The sequence below is a fragment of the Pantherophis guttatus genome, chromosome 8, assembly GCF_059756535.1.
Source record: "Pantherophis guttatus breed Tessera chromosome 8, ASM5975653v1, whole genome shotgun sequence".
NCBI lineage: Eukaryota > Metazoa > Chordata > Lepidosauria > Squamata > Colubridae > Pantherophis > Pantherophis guttatus.
The window spans coordinates 549,522-573,749 of record NC_142070.1 but is presented as its reverse complement, the minus strand read 5'-3'; the positions used below and the strand labels follow the sequence as shown (position 1 = coordinate 573,749).

The following is a 24,228-nucleotide window of genomic DNA, read 5'->3' as shown; positions in this document are numbered from 1 at the left end:
GATTCCGGCCCACGACTGATTCGCTTGAGCGACCATTTCTGTTCCGCCCCTCTGGCTTCCCCGGAAACCAGCGGCGAGCTTTCCGGTCAACTTTAGGAGGAAGGGGCTTCACCCGCTCGGAAAGCGACCTGCGGAGGATTGTTCGGTGGGGTCGCCTGTCCCGCAAATGCGACGGAAAGCCTTGTCCCTTTCAGCGGCCCCGGCCCCTTTCCTGCTCTGCGGGGCGGTCACTCAGCCCGGCGCCTCTCCCTGGCCGCCTTTTGCAAAGGGGGGTGGCGGGGGGGGAAGACTCCGAAAGAGGGCGAGGGGAACTCCGCCAGGGAGTCTCTGGGGCCCTCTAGGGGGCGCCTCTTCCGTGCTGGAGGCGACAGCAGAGACCCGGGGGGGGCCCCGCCGGCCTCCCTACAAAGATCTTCTGGGGGCTCGACGGGGAGCCGCGGCCAAGGCCTTGCAGGGGAGGGAGGGAGCGGCGGGGCTTCGAGGCTGCTTTGGGGCTTCCCGCCCCAAGGAAGAAAGCGGCAAAGCCAGGAGCCAGCCGGATCCCGGCCCCGCGTCCCCGGCGCTCGCCATTCCGCCATCCTTTCAGCGGGTTTCTGCGCCCACCTCCCTCCTCGGCTGGGCTCGGCTCCATTCAGCCGCCCGCTCGCAGGACGTTCGAATCCCCAGCATGGTAGATTTTAATTAGCCTTTGTACAGATGGCCAATTAACATTCATTACTTTTGCCTTGAGCGATTAATTACGAGTTTGGGGAGAAAAGAGCCGGAGACCCAGCGGAGGGAGCGGGGGGGGCTTTCCGTGGGATTGAAGCGGGGTCCTCCCACCCAGGCCAGGCTCTTCAGGGCCGGCGCTGCTTCGCTCCGCCAAAGCTGGTCGCCGCCCTCTCGGCTGCCCTGCTCCTTCCCACATCCTGAGCTGGCGCTTCACCCACGCCTCCCCCTCCCCCCCCGCTCCAGCCGGGCCCTACCAAAGCCCGCCCGCGGGCCGACTCAACGCTTGGGCGCTGCGCGGGGCGGGGGGGGGAGGAATGTAGCCGCTACCGACGGAAGAGCTGCCCATCCCGCGTCGCAGCGACGGAGGCCCCCTCCCCAGCCCGGTTCCTGCCTTCCCCCCCCCCCGCCCCGGCACAAGCCCCCAGCTGATCTTGCCACAGTATCCGCGCCACCTGCTGCCCTCGGGATCCTTTCCGGCCAGCGTACCTCTCACCCCACGGAAGACAACTTCCCCACGCACACCCCACTCGAGCCCTGCTGCCCAGTTCTCCTCCCCCGCCTGCCAAAAACAGGGGAATAATTAAATCCGCCGCTCTTGCAGGCGAAGCGAAGGAGGCCCGCCCAGCCTCCCTCCGCCCCCCCGCCCCTTTTCTGCCAAAGGCCGAAATTTTCGTGCAGGCTCCGGGAGCTCCCCGAGCGGCCACCTGGGAATCAAAGGCGACCCGGAGGCTCCAGTTGCCTCCATCTCCCGCTCATAGCGCCCGTTAGCGGCTGGTCTTTCTGGCCTCGGCGCCCGTGGAAGCGCTGGCCCAGCCGCGATTCGGGCCGGGCGAGGAGCGGGAGAGGGACGGAGGGTTCCCGCTCGGCGGACCCAGGCAGCCTCGTTGCCAGCTGTTCTCGGAGGGAGCCCCCAGAGCGGCTGGAGAGGGGGATGGGCAGCAGCGGCGGGGAGGCGAGGTCGCCTGGAAGCCCCCGGGGGAGGGGGGACGAAAGAGGCCCCCCTTCTGCAGGGCGGCCGGGGGCTGCGGAGGCCAATGGCCCGCGCCCCTTCCCCCCCCTTCCGCCGGGGGAGCGGGAGGTCAGAGCCAGGCTCGGCCGGGCCCCGCCAGCCCCAGAAGCGCCGGCTGCGAGGGCTTCCCGGCGGGGAGCCGGCTGCCTACCTGCCGAGCCTGGTGGCAGGATATGGCCCTCGGGCGTCGCTGCCTTCCAAATGCGCACTTTCCTGGAAGCAATATGGAGAGTCTAAATATAAGGAGCAGAAATCTGTTGAGCCTAATCAGGGCTGGGAGGCTGCCATCTCCGCGACGGCTGCGACGCCGAGCGCCGCGCAAATTGCAAGAGAGGAAATCAGGCGGCGGCGGCGGCGGCGGCATATGGCCTTGATTGATGGGCCCTTCCTCTCTCAGAAGCCGTGGGGAGCGCAGCAGAAATCCACCACCGAGCCCATGTTGCACACATAGAGACTTCTATGCTTGTCTCTCCCTGTGTGCGTCTCTCTCTCTCTCTCACTCACAGACTGAAAGTTGCTTGGGCTTTATTATCCTCAGGGCCTCCTCCCCCCCCATCCTGGAGCTCAGCTGACCTCTTGATGACGTCATCAGCAGAGGGATGGAAGGGAAGAAGCCTTTCTGATTTACTTCTTTCACCTCTGCAGAGGGTGGGTCAAAAAAGTCAAGAGGGGGCTGTAAAGGTGCAATCAAAGCTTTCCCCCCCCCTTTAGCAGGGACAGGCATAAAAATGGGCTTTGATGACACCGCTGAGGCCATCATTTTGGTTTTTGTGACCATACTCTACTTCCAGCACTCTACTTCCTGTTAATCCACAACCTGGGGTTTCCTCGTGGTCTCCCATCCATGACACTGCTTCAGTTTCCCCCTCCTGTATTTGCATTTTTTCTGCCTAGCTTTGTTTGGGTTTTGCCGCTAAGCATGTTTTGGTGTTTCTGGCCCTCCTGTTTTCCCCCAAACCCGGAAGGGCTGTTGGGTGGCCATCCCATCCGTCCATGCGGCCCTTCAGAAACACTCTCAACAGAGGGTCCCCTCCCAACGGGAGACTGATGCTCATGCTCATTCGGGGCTCTGGCTGCATGGACTGGCTGGGGTTTCTGGGGCTCTTCTAAGGATGTTGGCGATAAGAAAAACCCCATCCCAGTGGAAGCCATCCTGGGAACAAGAAGATACATTTCCTTTGCTAGCCCCTGAATTGTTAACTCCTAAACAGTCTTCATGTTTAATTACTTTTTGGGGCAGACAATGGTTTTCCATTTCTCTGAGCACTTTAATTAGAAAAGTGGGGATAGAAATTGAGTATCCCCTCCTCCCGGGAGGGGGTGATGGAAGGCTCCATTGATTCTCTTTGAGCTGCGCCCTCCCTAAGCCAAGGAAAGCCTCATTCAGATGGACCTTTGGGAGCAGCTGAGGACAAGCCCCCCACCCAGTCTGGATGAGGCCAGGATGGGTTCCGTGGGCACCTGGAAGCCAGATGTAGGTTGGAGAGAGAATCTAGGTAGACATGGAATTCTGTTTTGTTAATCTGGTTTAGGATTTACTATGTTGTGTGAACCCAGAAAATGAATTGGATGGATGGATGGATGGATGGATGGATGGAGGATACAATGATAAAATAATGTTTAACGTGGGAAAAGTTTATAAAAGCAAAAAAGAGAAACTATACAAAGTTTTTTAAAACATACATTTTACCAGTATATATGTTTAGTACATTTCAAAATTTAAAAGTGAAATTGAGAATTTTAAACATGTACATTCAATTATTTTCATTAAAAATAGATGGAAGTTATCAGAAATTACTCCATTGATATTACTAAAAATGGAAGCTAAATATAAATAAAGCAGTTTTAATTAACCCATTTTGCTGTTGTATTATTCATCCAGTGCTGTTTCCACACTTTCAAATGCCACCGATTCAAAGAAAGACTTTGGCCTTTATATTTTTCCAGTGTTTTGGTAGAACAAATCTGTCAACCATCAACAAAAATTAATTTGATTTATAGAAGGCATTTAAGAGGCTTGGCATCATCTGTAAATTATATTTATATAGTTTTTTTAATGACTTCTTAGCAGGCATTTAAAGGGAATTTTATACCTTCAGGAATTCCAGGCTGATTCCCAGTTATAATCTCAAGCTTTTCTAAAAAGAAGCTTTCAAAAGTGATAGGAGACTTTAAGTAATATTGAAGAGGTACCTTGAATTTTAAATTAGGTGGATTTATGTACGGATCTGCTCATGTTCTTGATTGGTGCCTTCTCCAAACCAGCCAAACGAATGGGGAGCCTTCCACAGCTCAGGGCCAGGGAAGCGCTTCTTTCTTGCTTCAGCTCCTTGAATTGCTGCCAAATTTCAAAGCTTTTGTTAGTTATCTTCAGGAATTGGCAAGTGGGGCAGATCCTGAACCTGTGGCCCCCAGGAATCATCTCTGGTCTAATCAAAGACGCCATTCTCTCATGTAGTGGGGGAGGGGAGGTCTGGTTTACGAATTCTTTGCTTTGTTCATGTTGGTGTGTGTGAGAGAGAGGGTGAGAGAAGAGGAGAGAAAAGGAGAGAGGAGGAAGAGAGAAGGAGGGGAGGGAGAAGAGGGGGAGGGGAGCAGAGGGAAGGGAAGGGGAGAGGAGAAGAGGAGAAGAGGAAGGAGAGATAGGGAGGAGAGGGGAGGGGAGAAGAGAAGAGGGCGAGGGGAGGAGGGGAGGGGAGGAAAAGAGGAGAGGAGAGGAAGAAGAGAGAGGGGGGAGGGGAGGGGAGAGGATCCTGTAGTAAACCACGGCAGGGTAAACTCACTCACTTCCTCCCTGGCCTGCTGCTCTCTCAACCCTTCTGGCTTAAGGGCAAAAATCTCCAGTTAACCATTTTGGATCCACTCCCAAGGCTTAAATGGCAGCGCCTGCAAAGGGGGTCATTTCCTCCTGAGAGAGGGGGAGAAAGAGGGAAGCTCCCCAGTCCAAAGACATTCCTGGCCCAAATAACCAAGGAGCCCTTGGATCACAGGGACATTTTCGTTAGGAAAAGCAGGACCTCACCTGCCTAGGCAGCCTGGGGAAATTCACCTGTTGGTTGTCTTTTCCCACCCAGCCCCGCCAGTAAATTGGACCCGCTCCAGTTACGCCAGAAGAGCGTCCGAGCCTGGGCAGCTTTGAGGCCGCCGATTGAGGAAGGGGAGAGGCGGATGCTCCAAACTGCCACCGCCGCTTTCCCTGCTCAGATCAGCCCTGGGCGAAAGCGCTGACTGGCACCCATCGCAGCATCCGGGGGCGGCAGGGGAGGGCGGTTACCCTCTGCCCGGTCGAATCAGAGGTTCTTAGGGGGCCCCGGCCCATTGCCAGCCCTTTCTCTTCTCAGCCAGAAAGGGCGTCCTGGGCGCGGGATTGGATTTACCGGTGAGACTTCAGCCTTCGGCCTCCGTCAGGGCGACGACCGCTACCCCGCCAGACCCCGACGGCACTTGGCTCCTAAATCAGGTCGAGTTGGGGATCTTAAAAGATTCGGGGGGGGGGATTCCATCGGCTGGGCAGATCACTGTTCCGATCCTGCCAGCTGCTAGGAAGCCTCTTCGGGTAGAGGTCTCGCCCAGGCCCCCAGGGACGCCCTACAGCAAAGGTCACCATCGACACATCCTCAGCCCTCCGCCCCACCCGCCCCCCGGGGGTTCAAGGGCGTGAAGGCCCCGGCCTTTTTCTCCCGCAGAGGGCAGCGAGAAGCGGCCTCCCTCTGGCCAAAAACGGTTAGGCCCGGCCCGGCCTTCAGATTGGAATCCCCGGCGACAGGAGCGCCCTGCATGCCCAGCGCCTTCCACCTCCGCCCTGGCGAGGGAGACCAGCGCCCGCCCGGCCACACGAGCCGAGCCGAAGTCCGAGGACCGGCAGCGTCCAGCCGCGGCCCCGGCGCTCTCTTCTTCCCGCCTTGCTTCGGCCGGTCGCCCTGCTGTGCCCGACGGAGAGTGGGGGGCAGCTGAAGGGCCGAGGGAGCCCGAAGGAGGCTGCGTGGGGCCGGGGCTGTCACGGGGGGGGGGCAGAGGGCAAAGCCTCCGTCGCCAAAGCCCCGTCAGCCCCATCGCCCGGCTCAGGCCGCTTCCTAGGCGCTGAAGGGAGCGGGAAGCTTGCGGGGAAGACCGCCCGGGAGGGGAGCGGAGGGAGCGGCCGCCGGGCCCGCCAGGTTCTTGTTGCGTCTCGGCGAACGGGACCTGAATCTGGCTGGGCCGCTTGACGGCTTTCCCTTTGCTCGGAGCGGCGCTGGAAGGTGGAGGGCCGTTGCCCAGCGCGGAGGCGCCTCGGTTTGCTCCCCTGCCGGCAATGGCGGGAGCCCCTTTGGAGGCCGACGGGGGCTCAGCGCCCGTCGGGACCGGAGTTCTTCGGGTAACCGCCTCTCGGTGGGCCACCTAAACGGTCCGAGCTCCAGAGCCCTCCTGCGCAGCGAACGGCTCGAAGCACGGAATGCCCACGGAAATGGAGCTGGTTTGGAGGAGAAAGCGCCGCATCTCCGGCCAAGGGAGCAGAGTGGCGGGTGCGGCGCTCGTGGCATCGATTCCGGGCTCACTGCGCTCGAAGAGAGCGGCGTTTGCGCGGAAACGGTTCCTGTGAAAAATACCGACTTCCTGAAAAGACGTATTATGTGTGCCTGCGCCGTATTTCTATTAGAGAACCTTCGATTCGTTGGATGAGAGGAGACCTCCGAGCTCTTCTGGTCCAGCCCCCACCCACCCAGCGCAGGGACCCTCAGACCCTCCCGGACAAAGGGCAGCCCAGGGTTGGGACCGCATGGCGTCCCCGGCTGGCTCTGCGTCGTTTTCCTTCCAGAACCTCTCAGGCGGCGGCTCGGCATCAAATTTTCGGGTCAGCCGGTTTCACCGGGACGCCTCGGAAAAGTCGGCAGCCCCTTTCCCGCTAAGCCGCCGCCCTTCGGCCCCTGGAAGAAGGCAAGAGGCAAGAGCCTCCGGCAGGCAAGAGGGGCTGCGACCCGCTGTTAGCCGGGAACTCCAGAAGCCGCTTCCGTTCGGATCCCTTCGTCTCCCCAAATCTTTCTGCCCCTGGAGACCCCTGCCTAATCCCGGCCGCCCGGAAAACCGGAGCCAGCCGCCTCTACGTCTCTCCCTGGCGCCCTGAGGCGGCAGCCAGGGCGGCCTCCGGCAGAAGAAACAAATTCCGGATCAGACGTTCCGGTTGGGCTTCTCACCCACTACCCGGGCCGGAGCAGGGGACAAACCCCCGCTGGAGAAGCCGCTCGTGGCTTCGCTGCCCGAGAAAGAATGAGCCCGACCTCGGCGGAGAAATCGGCCTCTTCGCGAGACGGACCGTCGGGAAAGGGACGCCAAGGCCTCGCAAGAAAAAACCCTCCGGCCGCGGCGATTGCGGAGCCAAATGCCCCTTCGGTCCGTCCACATAACCGGCGCAGCCAGAGCGGCCTCGGCAGGCGCAGTGGGGCTCAGCCTCAATCCTGGTGGCGGGAGCAGCTCCCATGTTTTGCGGAACGGGGGTCCTTCCCCGCGGTCACAACGCGCGGCTTCCTCCACCACCCTCGGGAGGCCAGCGAGGAGCTGAGCAGGCAAGAATCGGGCCCTTCCAGGCTCCACCAAAGGCCACGACGGGAGCCTCCCCGGGAGCCATGGCCGGGGCTACTTACCAGCCAGCTAGCCTGCGCCCCAAACTCCTTCGAGGCGCTGTCTGGGATTGGAGGGTCTCAGGTCTTCGGAGACGGACCGAGGCGGCCGTTCTCTCCGGCAGCGCCGCTGCGAACCTTGGAGGGGCCTTCGCTGGCTCCGGCTTGGCTGGCGACCCACACAGCTGCTCCAACCCTTCCAGAAACTGCGCGAAAGCCGACGGGGGGCGGGAGTGGGAGCTCCGTCGGGGCTTGGAGAAGGTCCTGGTGGCCTCAAGGCCCCCGGGAGCCGCCCAGGGGTTTTCGGCTTCGGGAGCCGCCCTTCTCCTGGACCGGGCGGCGACCGGGCCTGCCCTCTCCTAGTCTGGGCCGGGGGACTGGCTGCGAAGAGCCCGGGCGGCCAGCCGATCCCTCCCTCTGGCTCGCGCGCTCGCTCTCGCCGCCCGCCTGCCTGCCTTCCTTCTGGCAAGCGGGAGGGCGGGGCAGCGGGGGCGGATCCGGAGCTCAGCGCAGCCTCCCGGGCGCTCCAGTCCGCCTTTTGGCGGCGACCCCGCTGCCTCCTCCCCTCCGCCTCCCTCCCTCCGCCTTTCCCACGTGCCCTCCCCAACCCCGGGGCAGGTGAACCTGGCCAATCAGAGGGGCGGGCCGCAGGTACCCGGCTTATCTGGACGACTAGCCAAGGAGCGCGCCCACTGCGCACCGGGTGGATGGGGTGGGAGGCGGGCGCGCGGGTGAACCACGGGTGGGAGTGCGGCTGCCACCTCCCCAGAGCCGCCGCGCCCTGCCCGGTCCAGCGCGCCCGGATCTGCTGCCGGATCGGGCCGGTTGCGCGCCGAGCCCGACGTGGCTCCCTGGTGTTCCCGCGCCCGGGTCCGCCTGAGCGCCGCCCTCGCCCGGCCCTGAGCCATGTTCCAGCCCGCGGCGGCGGCCAAGCGCTGCTTCACGATCGAGTCCCTGGTGGGCAAAGACAATAGCCACCCGCTGGCAGAGGAGTCTCTCCGTCCCGTCGCTGCCGCCGCCGCCGCCGCCGCCGCCCTCGGATACCCGGCCAGCGCCGCCGTCGAGGCCTTCGCGCACGGCTTCCAGGGCTCGGCCGCCGCCGGGCGCTCGCTCTACGGCGGGCCGGAGCTGCTCTTCCCGGAGGCCGTGAGCCACCCGCCTGCCCTGGCCGTCCACCCGCCGCAGCTGGGCTCCTCGCACCTGCCTCCCTCGCCGCACCCTTTCTTCGGCCCGCAGCCGCGCGACCCGCTCAACTTCTACCCCTGGGTGCTGCGGAACCGTTTCTTCGGGCACCGCTTCCAAGGTAAGCCAAGCGCGGCCGCCTCCGGGGAGCAGAGGGCACGCGCTCGGGGCCCTTCAGCGCCGGCTTTGGCGCTTCGGAGCAGCGCATGGAGTGACCCTAACCGCCCGGCCGAAGCCCGGCCTGGAGTTCGCGGTGGGTCAAAGCTGTGCCAGGTGGCAGCCGAGCCCGCCAGGCATGGAGGGGAAGCGAATCGCGATCCGGGGGCGGCCAGGCGCCGGGAGAAGTTCCCGCTGGCCAGAGGCAGCGCCTTTTCCCACCGGTCAGGGGCCCAGCGGGACTTTGGTAAAGGCTGGGCCGTGTTTCTGATCCCATCAAGGCAGCCGCGGCCTTTGAGATGGCTTGGCACAGCTACCTCTCTCCCGTACGGGCCTGTGGCGACCGGCACGGGCCTCGGTGCCCGCGGGAGGGGCGTTGCGATCCAGACCCCCCCAAGGCGCCCCTGGCAGGCAGCGATGGCGCCCTTTGAACCCTCTTCCGAAGTCCACCCCGACCCCGGGAGTTCTGTAGCGGCAGGAGCAGCCGCGGGTTCAGGAGGCAGCCGGAGCCGGTCCTGTCGTCCCGCCAACTGCTCGCTTTGCCCTCCTTCGACCCGAGAAGGCCCGCTGTTCAGACATCTCTAGGAGGGAGGTGCAGGGGGGCTCGGTGAGGTCGCGGCCTTGCAGGGGCGAAGAGGTCGCCCAGCGGCAGGGAAGGCCCTCCCCGCCGTCTCCTTGCTGAGCCCCGCAATCCCTGCTCCGGCGGGGAAGAACAGCACCCGGTAAGGAGAGGGAGCCACGGCTGCTTCGGCGCCCCGCAACGGAGCGATCTGGATCCGAGCAAAATCCGTGGAGATCCGTTCAAATACTCTTCGCGGCGGAGAATTGTCTGGTCCTTCTCCGGCCTCGGTTGGGGGCTGCGCTGGCTTGGGAGATGAGGCGGTAGATACAACATTCTGAGTATGGGGAAGATTCCGATTGCAAATGGGCGCTGAGGAATCACAGCCGATTCTTGCGATCCGCCGGGTTCCGACCCCGCGAGGGCGGGGAAAGGGACCACCGGCGAGTGCAGACGGGTCCTTGATGGTCGTGGAGAAAGGCCGCTTTCCTTCCAGGAAGGTTTGCGATTCCAGGAAGCCTTTTTCCCGAACAGAGGCTCGTTATAGTTTCCCGGTGGTCTGAAGGAGAGATCCGGCGGCCCCGGGGCGGCTCCCCTACATCCTAGCGGAAACTGGCGCCGATCCGTCCGTCTCGTTTTAAAGAACGGCAGCCTGAACTCCGCCAGGAATTCTCCCTTGCACTTCCTTCCTTCCTTCCTTCCTTCCTTCCTTCCTTCCTTCCTTCCTTTCCTTCCTTCCTTCCGAGAGGAGACTCTCTTGGTTGCTTGGAAGGCTCCGCAGGCACAACCCAGGAGAAGAGCGGCTCTCACGGCCCGCAGGGAAGGCCGGCCCAGGCACGCCGGACTTTCCGCCCGGAAAGCCTCGCTGGTATCGGCGAACAGCAGGCGGTGCGGGGCCTTCATTCCAGCCGCAATTCGGCTCTTTCTGAAGAAGGTAAAATGGTTGCAGGGAAACGTAGCCCGGCAACCCCAAAGCCCGCGGGACGCTCCCGTGGGTAAAGGAGAAGCTTGGAAACGAGTTCGAGGCTCGCAGGGCCGGGAAGTCTCTCCGGCCGCGTCCGGCTCCCTCTTTATGGCCTAGCAGCGGAACCGGCGGCGGCGAGCAGAGCCTGGCCCTAGCCCCCCCTTCGGGCCCTACACACACACACACGCGGTCGCTGGAGCCAGGGTCGCCTCGGGTTTTCCCGGGAAGCTGCTAGGCCGCGGCCTGGAAGAAGCGCCCCTGCAAGGCCTCTCTTCGTCGGCCAGGAGGGCAGAGCAGGGGAGCTCTCCCCGCCGCGGTCCGGGCAAGGGGCAAAGGCGGGCCGAGGGAATGCTCCCAAAATGCCAGCCAGTCCGAGGAGGTGCCGGGCGTGGACGAAGGGAGGCTCTGCTTTCCCGCCCTTCCCTTCCCCTTCCCGTTGCCGTTGTACCCACCCGCCCCCTTGCCCGGTGTGCGCGACCCTCCCCAAGTGCCCTCCTGGAGGAAGCTTCTTCGCCCGGCTTCCCGGAGAGCCTCCTGCGGGTTCGGCCTCCCCTCCTGCAAGCCAGCCGCTCGGAACAGACTTGGAGGCAGCCTTCGCGGGCTCGGCCTCCGCCGCGCTCACCGGTTTCGGACCGAGAAAGCGATTCTCGCCTGGCCTGCTTGGCGGGTCCTCGGAGAAGGAGGCGGACCTCGCCCACCCCAGCCAAGAGCCGGTCCCGGGGAAGTCCACCTGTCCCGCGGCCGAGCTTCCTGCAAGTCCCGGGCGGGGCAAGAGGCTTTTGGAGCCCCCGTCTTTCTCGGCGGAAGGCAGAACGCGGGGCTGCGCTGGGCAGAGGGAGAGAGCGCCACTCGCCCAGAATTACCAGCTCCGCCCGGACTTCTCTTCGGAGTAGTACTAGCTCGGGGGAGAAAACGCGTTGAGAGCAAGGCCGAAGCCAGCTTTCCAACGGTGGGGAGCCGAGGGCTGGAGATGCTGCTTTCCAAATCGGGCTCTTAAAGCAGGAAAGGGCGCCTGAGCCGAAGGGCGCTTCGCAGCGCTGAACCCGGTCATTCCCAGGCCCTGCAGGGTCTTTGTGCAAACCCAAACCGGAGGCCAGGCTTGTGGAACCCGCTCCCCTCCACCCCTTGCGCGAGCACAGCCTGAGGGGGGGGGGGCATAAATTCAGCCACTCCCTTACTTAGGTGGACTCAGCCTTCCCTCCTTCCGAGGTGGGTAAAATGAGGACCCAGATTGTTGGGGGCAAAATGCTGACTCTGTAAACTGCTCAGAGAGGCCTGTAAAGCACGGTAAAGCGGTATATAAATCTAAGTGCTATTGCTATTGCTACTTTGGGGAGGTTGCCCCACGCAAGACCGAGCCACTTGCCAGGACAGATCTCGCCTGGTGACCCCTTGTTTGCCTTCCTCAAAATGTGCGGGGGGGGGGGCGAAGTACTCGGCCACTTCAGAGAAGTGGAGAACCCTTCAAAGGGTAGCCCTTCCATCTCTTTCCCGGCTCCTCCCGCGCCCTAAAGAGAGGGAAGAGCTTGTCCTGGCTGCCAAAGGCAGCCGCAGCTCAGTCTAGTTCAGGACCCCGGAGAGTTGGTATCGACCCTCCCTTTCACACACACATCCCCCAGAACTGGGCTCCGCCGTTCCCTTCCCACAGCCCTTTCCCCGTGTAAATGTTGGCTCTTTCCTTCACAACGTCCTGACAAGGTAGGCCTCCTAGTAACTCCACACGGTTGTCTAATTGCTTTCGGGGAAGACCAGCCGAAAGCTCTGAGGAAAAAGCGCTCGGGGCAAGGGCACCTTGCTTTGTGGCCGCCTCGGGTCCCGGGGAATTGCAACAAAGGGGGGGCGCCTGGTTTCTGATCTAGAGCCAGCTTTTGGGCGCCCAGGATTCCCATCTCCTGCCCCTTCCCCTGTTCCCTCCGCCGAACGGGAAGTAAGGGCGGAGGGTGGGCTAAAACGCGGAACTCTTACACCTGGGTGCTGCCTCCCCTTCTGCCCCTCTTTCGGCCCTTCGGAAGGGGGCAGCAACCGCCTAGGACCCGCGTCCCGCCTGAATCCCGCGTTTGCCTGTCCCGCAAGGAGTGGCGGCTGGAGGGGGATTGGAATGGGGTCGCCCGGCTCCTGAGAGTACGGAGGCCCGCGGGCGCCCGTGTAGCAGCTTCGTCCGGGGTCGCCGAAGGGTCTGACGGGGTTGATCCTGGGCGGCGGGCGCTGACCTGCTGCTTTCCCTCCGCAGGCGGCGAAGTGTCCCAGGAGAACCTGCTCTTGCACGGGCCCTTCGCCCGGAAGCCGAAGCGCATCCGCACCGCCTTCTCGCCCTCGCAGCTGCTGCGGCTGGAACGCGCCTTCGAGAAGAACCACTACGTGGTGGGCGCCGAGCGCAAGCAGCTGGCCGGCAGCCTCAGCCTCTCCGAGACCCAGGTGGGCCGTGGCGCGGTACGGGGGGCGGGGCGGAGGGCACGGGGCCCTTCAGTGCGAGGCAGCACCAGCGAAGGCCAAGGAGGTGAGAGGCCGGGAAGGTCCGTTTTCTCCAAAGACTGAAGCTGCGAGGGAGACCGCCGCCGGTTGCCCCCGCGTGGAAGTGGCCGCCTCGGTCCCCCCATCCCACGGAGCCCTCTTCCCTTATGCTGTTGCTGCTGTCATTCTGTGCAGCATTCAGCCTAAATCGCTTGCTTCCCGAGACCTGATAAAGTTATCCTCTGAACATTTGGCTCCTCACAACCGCCAGTGAACCAGAATGACTAAACTATTTATCAGTCATTCTAAAGCCTTCCTTTCCTGTACACTTTTGAAATAACCCAACTCCTTAAGGTCAATTTCGCTAGTGAATTCATAGGTGAGACCAGGTGGGGAGCAGGGTGGCTGATTTAACTCTTCTGGCCTCAGAACGGATCTTGCCTCTTCAAACTTTTTCTGGTTCCTGCCAGACTCACCAGCAGTGTACAAAAACTGTGTAGATCTGAGCACATTTCTCTGAAAACCGAGGTGTGAACTAGAAACCTTCTCTTGGGTATTTTAAGTTGATGCCGTCCTTGCCGTCAGTCCCCTCTCGGGGGCCTTTCCCAGCCCTTGGCGGAGTCACGGCAGGAGGAGCGCCCCGTTTGGAGGGAAAAGTTGGAGCCCGTAGATCCCCAGTTATGTTTCCCACAGAGGTGGAGAAGAGCTGTGTGTCAACGCGTGTGGATGCGTTCACGTGTGTGCAGATGTAAACATTGGCTTGGGCGAAGAGGCTACAGCAGGGAGACTCCGGAAACAAAATAAAAGTTACGAAATGGTTCGGGATGAAACTGAAGCGAGGGAGCGTTGAAAGGAATAACTAGAAACACGGTCGGGACTGTTGCTGAGATGCCAGAAAACGGCAAAAAGGGAAAAATCTTTGGTATGGCTACTGTCCAAGGGGGGGAAACCGAACAGCAAGTTATAAATATGGTGAGAACATTGAAAAATGGTAACTGCAGGTTTAGATGGTGTGAGTGGAAAGAGGGACGGCTGCAACCATGGCTGACAATTGGGTGGGTGGGTGGGGGAGAGAATGCTATTATCGGTTCCCTGCGCACCTGGAAAGGGAGCAGGACGGAAGGCAGAAGCCAAGGGGAGGCGGGATGTGTCCCGGAGGGTGTTTGGAAGAATTCTGCCCAAGACGCAGGAGGGGGGAAAGCGGGGAAAACAGGTGGCGCAGAGCCGAATTTGCTGTTCAGCGGGTTGCTGGGAAATGCAGGAACGTGAAAAATACAATTTGTGCGAAACTTGTGGATTGCGACAAAACCCCGTCGCTAAATGGAGCAGGCTTCCGTCGCGAACCCTTTTGCACCACTACGGAGCTGGAGGTTGCTGCTGAGAGAGAGGCGGTGGAAGAGAAGCGTGCGTGTGCGCGGCTAAAGGAGAAGCTCGCGAAGGGTTCGGTGCCCAGGCGGAGGTGTTTGGAGTCCCCTTCATTCTTTCGTGTAATTACAGATAAATGCAGAGGAAACTCTTGTGGTGGAATTAAGAAGCTCGTGGTTGGAGACACGAATTGTGCTCGTATTTCTGCACGCAGATGAGGTGAACTTGTTGAAGGACTTGCAGTGAGTACAGCGAGGAATCAGCAATTCACTACCTGGGAAACCAAGGCTGCGGGTTGTTTAGCAGGGAAAATGGAGCGAGCAACGGCAGGTTGCACGAAAACAGCAGCCGGAGGCAGGAGAGGATGGCGTGTTCTCCAAAAGGGGGAAATAGCTGGAGAAGGTTCGGGTGGAACCCTCGCGGTTGTTCGCGGGAGGAGTGAAGGGTTGTGAAAACGGGGGTGGATCAGAGGGTACCCCAGGCCGTTTTTCTAAATATGAGACATCAATAAAAGCTGGAAGGTTAAGCAGAAACAGAATAAATACTGGAGACTTGGATATGGGAGATAAAAGGGATTGGACCGAGTCATGGAATATTATTTTGACTGCAAAGCGAGTGATCTGGGCCAAAGAGATCTCCGGAGGGTTAGGTCACCGAGAGAAAACAAGGGAAGAGACAGAGGCCGGCAAGGGGGAAAGGTTGGGAGCGGGGCGGCGCTGAGCGCTCCAGAGGAGGAGAAGTTTGGGGGAGACGGAGCGGAGAACCAAACGGGGGATCCAAGCGGGGCATCGGAGCCCTGGAAGGAGGAGGAGGTTTTGCCAGGATAGGAAGCTACCGAGGGGTATTTGAGGACTTCGTATTAATCTAGATGTAGCTGTAGTTGCTTTTCTTTTTCGGCATAATTTTCTGTCTCACTTTTACCGACTCGCTTTCTTCACTCAATACCCATATTGCTTTCTCTGGAATGGAGCAGCATGATGGGTACTTGGGTGCACACGGCGCCTACATGGGAGAGGGGGCTGTAGGGTAAGTTTCCTGGAGATCCATGTATGTATGCGGCACGAGGGGGGTGGATGACAAGGCTTGTGTGACGGCGCCTTTATACGAACGCTGTGGCAGAGGAAAATTCATGCTGGCACCAGATGCCCGTAGGTGCCATTATTGGGAGGCCGGCAGGGTTTCTGGGGTGCCTTTGCTGTTTGTCAAGTCCGCAATGGCCTGCCGTGGTTTAGGAACCCCTTAGAAAAAGGGGCTGTTTGCGGTGTCTTGTGAGATGAGGAGGTGCAAGGGCTGAAGGAGGAGTGGCCCTTTGGGGACCCTTTTCCGCACAATGGAAGTGGCCGGAGACCAGCAGATGAATGTCATCATAAACTGTCCTGGGCGGAGGAGCCTAACTGGGCTTTCGTTCTGTGCTCCTTCCCCACCTGCTTTGGGAAAAGAAGACCCACCTCGCATTCCCGCCCCTTTGTCTTCACGAGGCGGCCAGGGGCTCCCCGCGGCCCCTCCACCCAACTCTCATTCTTGCCCAGATTCAGGGAGACCCTCCCTTTGCCCCCCCGTCAAAGAAACCGGCCTTGGTCTACTCAGAAGACTTGGGGGGGGGTCAGCAGCCTGTCAGAGGGGTCCACGGTGAGCGGACATTTCTGGGGACCCCCTGAGGGGTTTCGCAGCGTCCGGCGGAAGGGGCTCCTTTGTCCGGAGCCGAATAAACTGCCTCGCTGTGTAAAAGCTGACCGGAGAGCGGCCGAGAAGAGCAGAAATGCTCCCCAAAGGTGCGCCTGGTTGAGAGTCCGGCGGTGGCTCCACCGGGGTGGGGGGTGGGGGTGTAAGGTGATCCGCGTCCCCCTGGCGGTAAACGCGGCTGGAGTAAGCAGGTGTGTTTTGGGCAAATGGTGTAAGTAGCAAGAGTTGGGTTTCAAAACAAACGGCCCCCATTGAAAGGTCTTTGAGCTTTTCCTCTGGAGGAAGCGACCCCTTCGGAGGCCGGGGAAGAACACGAGGTTCTTGGTCTGGAGGGGAGGGGAGGGGGGGCAAGGCCGGGGAAAGATCCCCAGGAAATCAAAGGATGCAACACTCTCTGTTCGTTTAGGTATTTCTCGCTCGCTTTTTTAAAAAATGCAGGATACGCCTCAATTATCATCCTGGTTCACAGAGCTGAGCATTTATTTTCCCGCGAGGCCAAGATTGGCAGATGTTGGGGGGGGAAGGGTTAGACTCCAGCGGTGCTTCTTAGGTCCAAGGACTGCAGAGCGTTCTGTGTCGCACATACACAACGCTCGGGGGGGGGGGGAGCAATCAAGCTTTCTGGGGCTCGAATTTTACATCTCCTCCGACCAGCTTAGTTGCACCAAGGCTCAATTTGACTTATCTGCTCCCTCTCAGAAATTGGCTGGAAACTGGACCACAGATTTTCCTTCCCATTTCAGTCACGGGGTTGTGGGGGAGCAGACTCACTCAAAAGAGGTTTTGGAGGTCGATGCGATCCTCAGCCTCTGGATTGCTTATTTTTGATCTCAAGACACCCACCTGTGGGCGTGTCTGTGTATTCATGTGCAGATAGGCCCAAAGCATTCTGGAAGGGAACAAAGGCAATATTTGTTTTTTTAGAAGAAAAGGTTTTTGTCAGGCTTCTTGTTTCTTTTATTGCTTTATGCACAAAATTTATCTGCTTTTTTTTAATCAAAGAAGAGGGAGGGAGGGGTTCACCTGTATGCTGAGTTCCTGGGGCAGGGAAGTCTCCTTGGATGGACCAAGGAATACGGTGAGGTACAACAGTTTTCATTTGGGGTTGAGAGCCCTGTGCTTTCTATTAAGGGGGGCGGGGGCTGATCAGGCTGGTTTGGAAACCTTTTAAAGGAAACTTTGTACCAGAAAATCCTCCTATTTCCTCCTTCCCTGCCTCCCTCAGGGAGTAACGTTCCCTTATTACTGAAGGGCAAATGAGAGCCGCAGAGCGGTAGTTGACCCGCAGGCAGTCTTCCCTTCGGTCCTCCCTGACGGAGGAAGAGCTGTGCAGCAGCCCGGAACCCCCAGTGCCGCTTTGCTGGTGACCATTAAGGGGAGTAAAATGTGAAAACAGAAACTGGCAATTCCGTAGGTTTTTTTAAAGGTAATTTAATGGGTACTTAGAACGGAGCAGAGCGTAACCATTTAAAAACAGAGGTCATTATGATAGATTATGTGCAGAATAAATACCAAACTAGGAAGTACCAGATAGCTTTTAGTTGAATGTTGTGTAGAAATGTATAGTACACAGCGGGGTGAATAGAAGGGCAGTAAAGTATGATATGATATAAAATGATTTGGATTTGGATTTGATCTTGGGGAAGTCATGGGAGGAGGGGAGGGTTAGGGAAGGAAAGGGGGGGGAAATGGGAAAATTTGTATTTGTAAAACTTTTTCAATAAAAAATAAATAAATAAAAACAGAGGTCATTTATGGTGAAAACAAATAGAAAACAACCTTTTGACCAATGCCAGGAAAAGAAACTCTATAAAGGAGAACGTTTGTGGCTCCTGGGTGCTCTCTGAGCTTGCTGGCTTTCTTGCAGACGGTTCATTCCGATGATGTTACCCAGTTAGGATCATGAAACCTCTGCAAGAAAATCAGCAAGCTCAGAGAGCACCCAGGAGCCCTCAAAAGAAAACCTTCCTTCACCTTTACCCTTTTCTTTGCAAAAACAAAAAAGTGCAATTCTTCCCAATTTGTCCCTTAGCACTCTGCCACAGGGAGCTTTGTGGCTGGTGCTTTGGACATGTCTGGCTTCTGGGTAGACTGCTCTGAGCTGGGGAGGGAAATTGCTTTCTGCAGGGCTGTCACAGAGTACCATTCCCAGCGTCCCCCCCCTCAGAGCTCCACCAGCAGGGACTCCTCCAGCTCCAGCCCTGCCGCCTTTTTCCTTCTTTTTCCGTCTTTCCCCCCCTTAGGCACAGGTTGACTCACTGCGGTTTATCCAAGAATTTTTGGAGCAGACTAGGAGGGTCCCTTATTTCATTGGCATCCTCTTCCTCCTCCCAAAACAAGTCAGAGGAGTGAAGAAACTCCACTGGGGATTAAATGATAGACAACGGAATAAAATGATGTAGAAATAGTCCTCCATTTACAACAGTTCATTTAGTCACTGTTCTGACAGCACTGAAAAAAAGGTGACTTATGACCATTTTTCACACTTACGACTGTTGCAGCATTCCCATGATCACATGATCAAAATTTGGACACTTGGCAACTGATTCCTATTTATGACAGTAGATCATCCCACAGTAATGTGACCCCCTTTGGTGACCTTCTGACAAGCAGAGTCAATGGGGAAGCCAGATTCACTTAACAACCAGGTTACTAACTTAACAACTGAAATGATTCAGTGATTTACAAGGTCGTAAAATGGGGTAAAACTCACTGAACAACTATCTTGCTTAGAAATTGTGAGCTCAATTTTGGTCACAAGTCAAGGACTACCTGTATTATCTGCCATTGTCACAATTAACTCCTGGGGACCACATCCTCCAGGATGATCTGCCCAAGGCTAATCCTGAGGTCCCCCAAGGTCGCCCCCCTCCCCATCATCATTCGAACTGAGTCCAGCCCCTTTGCTGCCAGTCATCCTCTCCTCCTCTTTCCTTCCTCCTTTCCTTCCCAGCCTCTGAGCCTTCTGCAGAGAGAGCCAGGCCTTGGTCGAATGAGTCCGAAGGAGGCTCATTGGAGCCACATCATTTGCGCCTCCAGTGAGAATTCCGAGTTCATTAAAGAAAACAACACAATGCAAACCTTTATTGTACCAGCATTTAAATTATCTATCAGAACGAAAATAATTGGAGTAGAATTTTTATGTGGAAAGCTTTCATTGCTATTCGGTTTGGTACATTCATTGCTGTTGATAGGGTGTTCCATATTTTTGTGATATGTTCGTGTTGGTTGTTATTTAAACTCCAGAATAGGCTCCAGAACTATGGCGAGAAATGCCTGCTGGGGGGAGATTGATCAGTGGGTCCGGCTGGGATGAGTAATCTTGGGCTAGGAGTGAGATCACCCACAGGAGGGTGTGTCAAAACATCCAGATATGCTGCAATTGTGTGTGTGGCTGAAATTCTGCCTCCTTTTCATGTATGTTGACCGTGTGGGCACCAGAGCCCCTTGAGTACTGGATCCCTCTGAGGATGCCTTGAAAATAAACTTGGGATTTGAAATGGAAATTGAAGCAGGATTCCTGTCCTGCAAAATCCGTTGTCTTTTAAAAATAGGGAGATGCTTAATAGTGTCTATCAATGTTTTCTTGGGCCCCGGCAGTCATCTCTGACTGCAGCCCCTCCAAGAATCTCTCTTCCAAAGCATCTGCAAGAGGGGCCCTCAGGGAAGAGTCCACCGTAAGAAGGAAACTTCCAGTTTGACTCTGATGACGTTTCATTCAGTTATGCCCCCATTCTGGCGTTTGGGTGGGGGGAAACCTGTCTTCCTTCCACATCTTCTCTGCATGAAAGTCCTCAGGCATTTCCAGGCCCCTCACACCTGCCTGTGGCAAGGGGAGGCCCCGACAGCCCTTCTGGCTCTGCCAATGTTGAAACTGAAGCCTGGCATGCAGGCAAGAGGCATCTCTGGTTCTCTTGATGGGTTTGGCCACCTGAGGGCACCAAAGACACTTCCACGTGTGACTGGCACAGGCCTGCGAAAAGGATGCCTGGGAGGGGCCACGCCAATCTTCCAGGGCAAGATTTTCCACAGGGAGAGAGTCGGATTAGAGTGGTGGGGACCCCCCCAGGTCCTCTGCATGCTTTGGAGCCCATCTGTAGGAGGAACCGTGCAGCTGCCACAAAAATCAGGTATGTTCCTGAGCAAGATGGCTGGCCTTAAGTCCCCCTGCAGCAGCTCTCATACTGTAGGAAGTTAGCACTCATCCCTCTCCTAGAAGAATGAAATATTTTAGGAAATATTAAAAAGGCAGAATATTATATTTCCCTGGATGAGAAATGGAGAAACATGTTTTAATGACAATGCAGCTCCCTGTCCCCCCCACCTTTGTCAATGGGCCATTAAGGCTTCAGCTGAGCTCATTCATTTCCCTCCATGTTTGTCAATGGATCATCATCTGCAACACAATAGGACCCATCTAGCAACAGAAACTCACCACATGGCAAGACTCAAGCAAGCTTGGGAGACAGCCTACAAAGTTAGCTAAGACCCCCGTCCCCTGGGAGTCTCACAACCAATCAGGGTACATTTCTTATACAGGAATAAAAAATTCTGAGGTGGGGCACAACAGAGGGCATAAAACCAAGTCACTCCCAGCATCTTGCCCCTTTTTTTCTACTCAGGAACTCAAGCCATGTGATTCCTGTTCACCATTAAACCATCTTTCCAAGTAGTCTCCATATTTCCAATGTCTTTTTCCCCACTTGGAACGGAACCCAGATGGACATTTCTTCCAACAATACCTTTAGAGTTAGGCAGAAAAGAGAATCCTCTGTGTGTGTGTGTATGTGTGTGTGTGTGTATCAGCCAGCAGAGCTTCCTAGAACAATTGGAGCCACCAGGAGCGTCCGTGTGGGGCTCCATGGCCAACAAACTTGCAAGAACTTTGTATGTTGGGGACCAAAATGGCTCTTTGGGGCACATTCATGCAAGACTCCCCAGGGGGATTTCAAAATGGCAGCCAGGAAACCCCATGGCTGGAAAGGGACGTTGAGGGTCTCCGCAGCCATTACAAGCGGGATGCCTAAGAGAGGCCAGTCGAGTTAGAAGAATAGGATGATGCAGAATTGCCATGGATGTCAACCAAGCCCTACAAAAGTCATTTCTTTCCAGAGTTCCTTCTTTGCTTGATGCCCGTTTGCATTTGGATTCTCAGATTTTGTGCCCTTTTGCCGTTTTCCTGAAGACGCTCCTCGGGGTCTTCTGATGCAGCTGCTGAGGCACACCAGTAAAATCTGGGGATGGGTCTGATCTGTGCCAGAGGTGTTGTCTTAGCCCCAGATCCAAACATTTTCAAAACCACGCCTGTTCTTACACGTCAGCTAGTTTCTTGGGAATCCTTCATGCCTTTCCTGGTGGGCAGTTTCTCAAACTGGTCAAAATTCTACCAGATTCTGGACAACATTTAGATAAAATTCACCAGGTCTGTGTTACCATTGTCTTCCTTTGTGTGACCTACAGGTGTGTTTTCCTATTGAAATGTCTCTGTTATTCATGAGACTTTTTCTTTTAATGCCAAGTCAATTTAATTTCCATCCCCAGAGTATGGGTGGTGTGCGAAGTCTCGACAGGCATTTCCACCCTTCAGGAATCTACTCTTGGTCTCTCGTGAACTTTGCCAGTCTCCACAACTTCCTCTCTGCTACATAAGTGACAGTGGGGGGACCGTCTGCATTTGTATTTGCACTTTGAGCCACAGCACGTGAACAGAGTGGGCCGGTGCTGTTCTTACCAGCATTCTGATAGGCCCTTTTTTCTTTCACTTCCCTGCCAAGTCCCAAACTTGGATGAATCCATCTTGATGTTAGAGGCTATGAAATGTGGAGAGCAACAAAATTGGTTGTGTATGTATGTGCCTGTATATGTGTGTGTATGCACAAAGACACATGTACATATATTCTACACTTATATAAACGGCAACACAAATTCTGTTCTACTGATAGATGGGACTTTTTTGGGGCTGTGGCTCTCGTCCCTGTGCATTAGGCAGGCAGCCCCTTGTTTAAGGCTTTTCTCCCTCTGAACTGGAGGCTTCTGGAAGCCCCGAACTCTGCTTCAGGCCTCTTCTGCCAAGATGGCCCCAGCGGCCCTGGCTCCCCCAGGAGAGGAAGGCTCCCTTTGGCAAAAGCAGAGTGGCCGGCTGTGCTTTTGTTCCGGTCCTTTTGGCTGGTTTTAGGTGCCTCTTTTCAAGGTATAACTTTGATCCTCTTGGAGAGAGCGGTGAAGGATGAATATGCTTACAGCAATCAATAAGTACCAGATCTCTGGCGCTTCAGTTCAGAGACCGTGAGCACGTGAGCGTTTGCGCAAATCAGGACATCAGAAAATGCTTCTCCAGGTTTGCAACTGCTCCAGTCTAGTTCCCGAGAGGGCCTTAACTTTTTACCTTTCCTTTTCTACTCTCTGTCTCGTCCAGGTGAAGGTCTGGTTTCAAAACAGAAGGACCAAATACAAAAGGCAGAAACTGGAAGAAGAAGGTCCCGAATCGGATCAAAAGAAAAAGGGATCCCACCACATCAACCGATGGAGGATTGCCACCAAGCAGTCCAACACGGAGGACATTGATGTCACGTCCAACGACTAGCGAGAGGCGGGAGGAGGCGGCCACTGGCGAGCAGGGCCGAAAAGGACCGTGTGGGAAAGCAAGGACTCAATGGAGATCCAGCTGCTCTCCCCTCCACCAGGGGTGCCCCCTTCATGGGGAATCGGGGGGGAGCCTAAGGATGATCTAGGAAATCCCTTCTCTCCTGCGATCTTGCCCGCTGCCTAGCTGCCACAGGGCAGACTGGGGAACCGTGGGACATGCCCAGCCCAGCCAGTGCGGAGGGCAGGGCCGCCAGGGACGAAGGGAAGCCCTTCGCCAGCCGTGTGAACAGATCCATCCATTCACCAAGCCCTCCGCCGTACTCCATCCTCTCGTCTTTGTTGCACTTTGGTGGGATAATTTTTTAATCAACAAAAAAGAATGCATTTTTATTTTAATTTATTATTTCGTGTCTCTGCATTTGCTGGGCCTGTGTACATACTCTGATGTCATAGATAGCAAGCAGCTGTAGTGTGTGTTGCTGTGCCGTGAATAAAAATAACCTGGGTTGGAAGTGCAAGGCCTGGTTGTAGCTGGCTCACCTGCAGAAGGGCCCCTTTACCGGACCTGGTCGTCTCCCCGGCATTTGGCTCCGTTCTGGACAGCTACCCAAACCTTTAGACACAGAGGTCCAGGAAAGCTGCTGGATTCTGATGGGAATGAGGGTGTCCTTCTGGGCCACGCCAGCATATTCCCTTCCTGGGATGTGCTCCAGTTGTGGCCGTGGCTCCTGACTCTTTCTCTTCTGTGCCCAGAAGCCCCCGCAGGAAGGTTCTGCAGGAAGAGGCATGCTGGGGGTCGTGGAATGGAGAAGCCAAACCACTGGCAGCTGCCTTGTTCTCCAGTTCCTGGTGTGCCCATCAGATCCTAAAGTTTGGGTCAGCAAAAATCCTTTAGGCAGGAGCTGCCCTCCTGCTGGCATCCGTGGGTTGGGACTAGCATGGTGCAGTTCCCCCCACCCCAACAACTAGGTGACCTCTGTCCCTTCAGGGAAGCCCCCCCCCGGGATCTGCTTGAAGGAGGCTGGGGGCAGCAGCCCCATGTGAGGCCCCTGAACCGTGCTGCTTCTTGCTTGGCGGGCAGGAGTTTCTGCAGCAGAGGCCCGGCTGGCTCGCCCTGTGGAGGCGTTGGTTGGTCCAGAAGCCCTCCGCCATGAGCCCCTGCTGCGCCCTGCCCAGCCTCACTCTGCGAGGCACCCGGGGAAGGAGGAACCGGCCCTCCGGTGCAGTCCCACCCCCTGCTGCCCTGCTCTGCAAAGGGAGGAAGCACCGGGGCTTCTGCGGGAGCAGTGCGGACCTCCCTGCAAGCGCCTATCAGGAGCCTAGCTGCCCCGTTAGCAGCTTTTGGGCGCTTGGAGATGCAGCCAGGAAGGGGGCCTGCAGAGCCTTCTTTCCTGGGAGGGCTGAGCCCAACGCCTGCAGAGAAAGGGGTGCGGTGCCTGCCTCTCGGCCTACCCCCCATTAGAACAAAGAAAGAGGGAGGTCTCCCTGCCAGCCTCGAGATGGATCTGTGGGAGCAGGACAAGGGGGGTGGGGGAAGGTTATCCCTTGTGAGGCAGTCAACTCCCAGATGTGGAAACCAGATGGGGGGGGCGAGAGGGAAGATGCTGGCAGCTCTGGCCATAAACGGAGGCGCCTCCTGGGGCCCAGAGGGTATCTGGTAAGGTTAACCAGGAAGAGCTTGGGCCTGTTGTCCTTGGGGAAGAGGGGGTGAGATGGGGGCTGGCTGTGTCTTAGCTGGCTTCATCTGAGGTGAGAGATGGGCTTTGTTGCCGAAGGTCTGAAGGGGCTTCCATATGGTCTCTCCTCTAAGACCCCTGGGATTCAAGGTGCCAGGCAACTACCATCCATGGTCCAAGCTTTCTCTTTGGGGCCGGAGCTACAAAGCATCTGGAAGAATCAGAGCTGGGCTCTCTCCATTCAGGATGCATTTAGGACATGGGACGGAAATCATGTTCTTACTCTAATCAAT

At 57.2% G+C, this 24,228-nt stretch overlaps 1 protein-coding gene and 1 long non-coding RNA gene across 3 annotated transcripts; one reads left to right on the top strand and one right to left on the bottom strand.

Annotated features, from left to right (window-relative positions):
• Positions 1 to 3,339: 3,339 nt before the first annotated feature.
• On the bottom strand, positions 3,340 to 7,760 carry LOC117670721 (uncharacterized). Of its 2 annotated transcripts, XR_004592682.3 has the most exons (4): positions 7,339 to 7,760; positions 4,508 to 4,628; positions 3,914 to 4,058; positions 3,340 to 3,685 (listed from the first exon to the last, which is right to left on the bottom strand). It is a non-coding gene; the product is annotated as an uncharacterized LOC117670721 (long non-coding RNA). The 2 variants fall into 2 exon arrangements; XR_015729103.1 differs by lacking the exon at positions 4,508 to 4,628.
• Positions 7,761 to 8,146: 386 nt separating this feature from the next.
• Positions 8,147 to 22,377, top strand: EMX1 (empty spiracles homeobox 1). Its single transcript, XM_034426100.2, has 3 exons — positions 8,147 to 8,617; positions 12,406 to 12,590; positions 22,090 to 22,377. Exons 1-3 carry the CDS (start codon positions 8,221 to 8,223, stop codon positions 22,255 to 22,257), a joined length of 750 nt encoding a protein of 249 aa, XP_034281991.1. The 5' UTR covers positions 8,147 to 8,220; the 3' UTR covers positions 22,258 to 22,377.
• Positions 22,378 to 24,228: the final 1,851 nt, after the last annotated feature.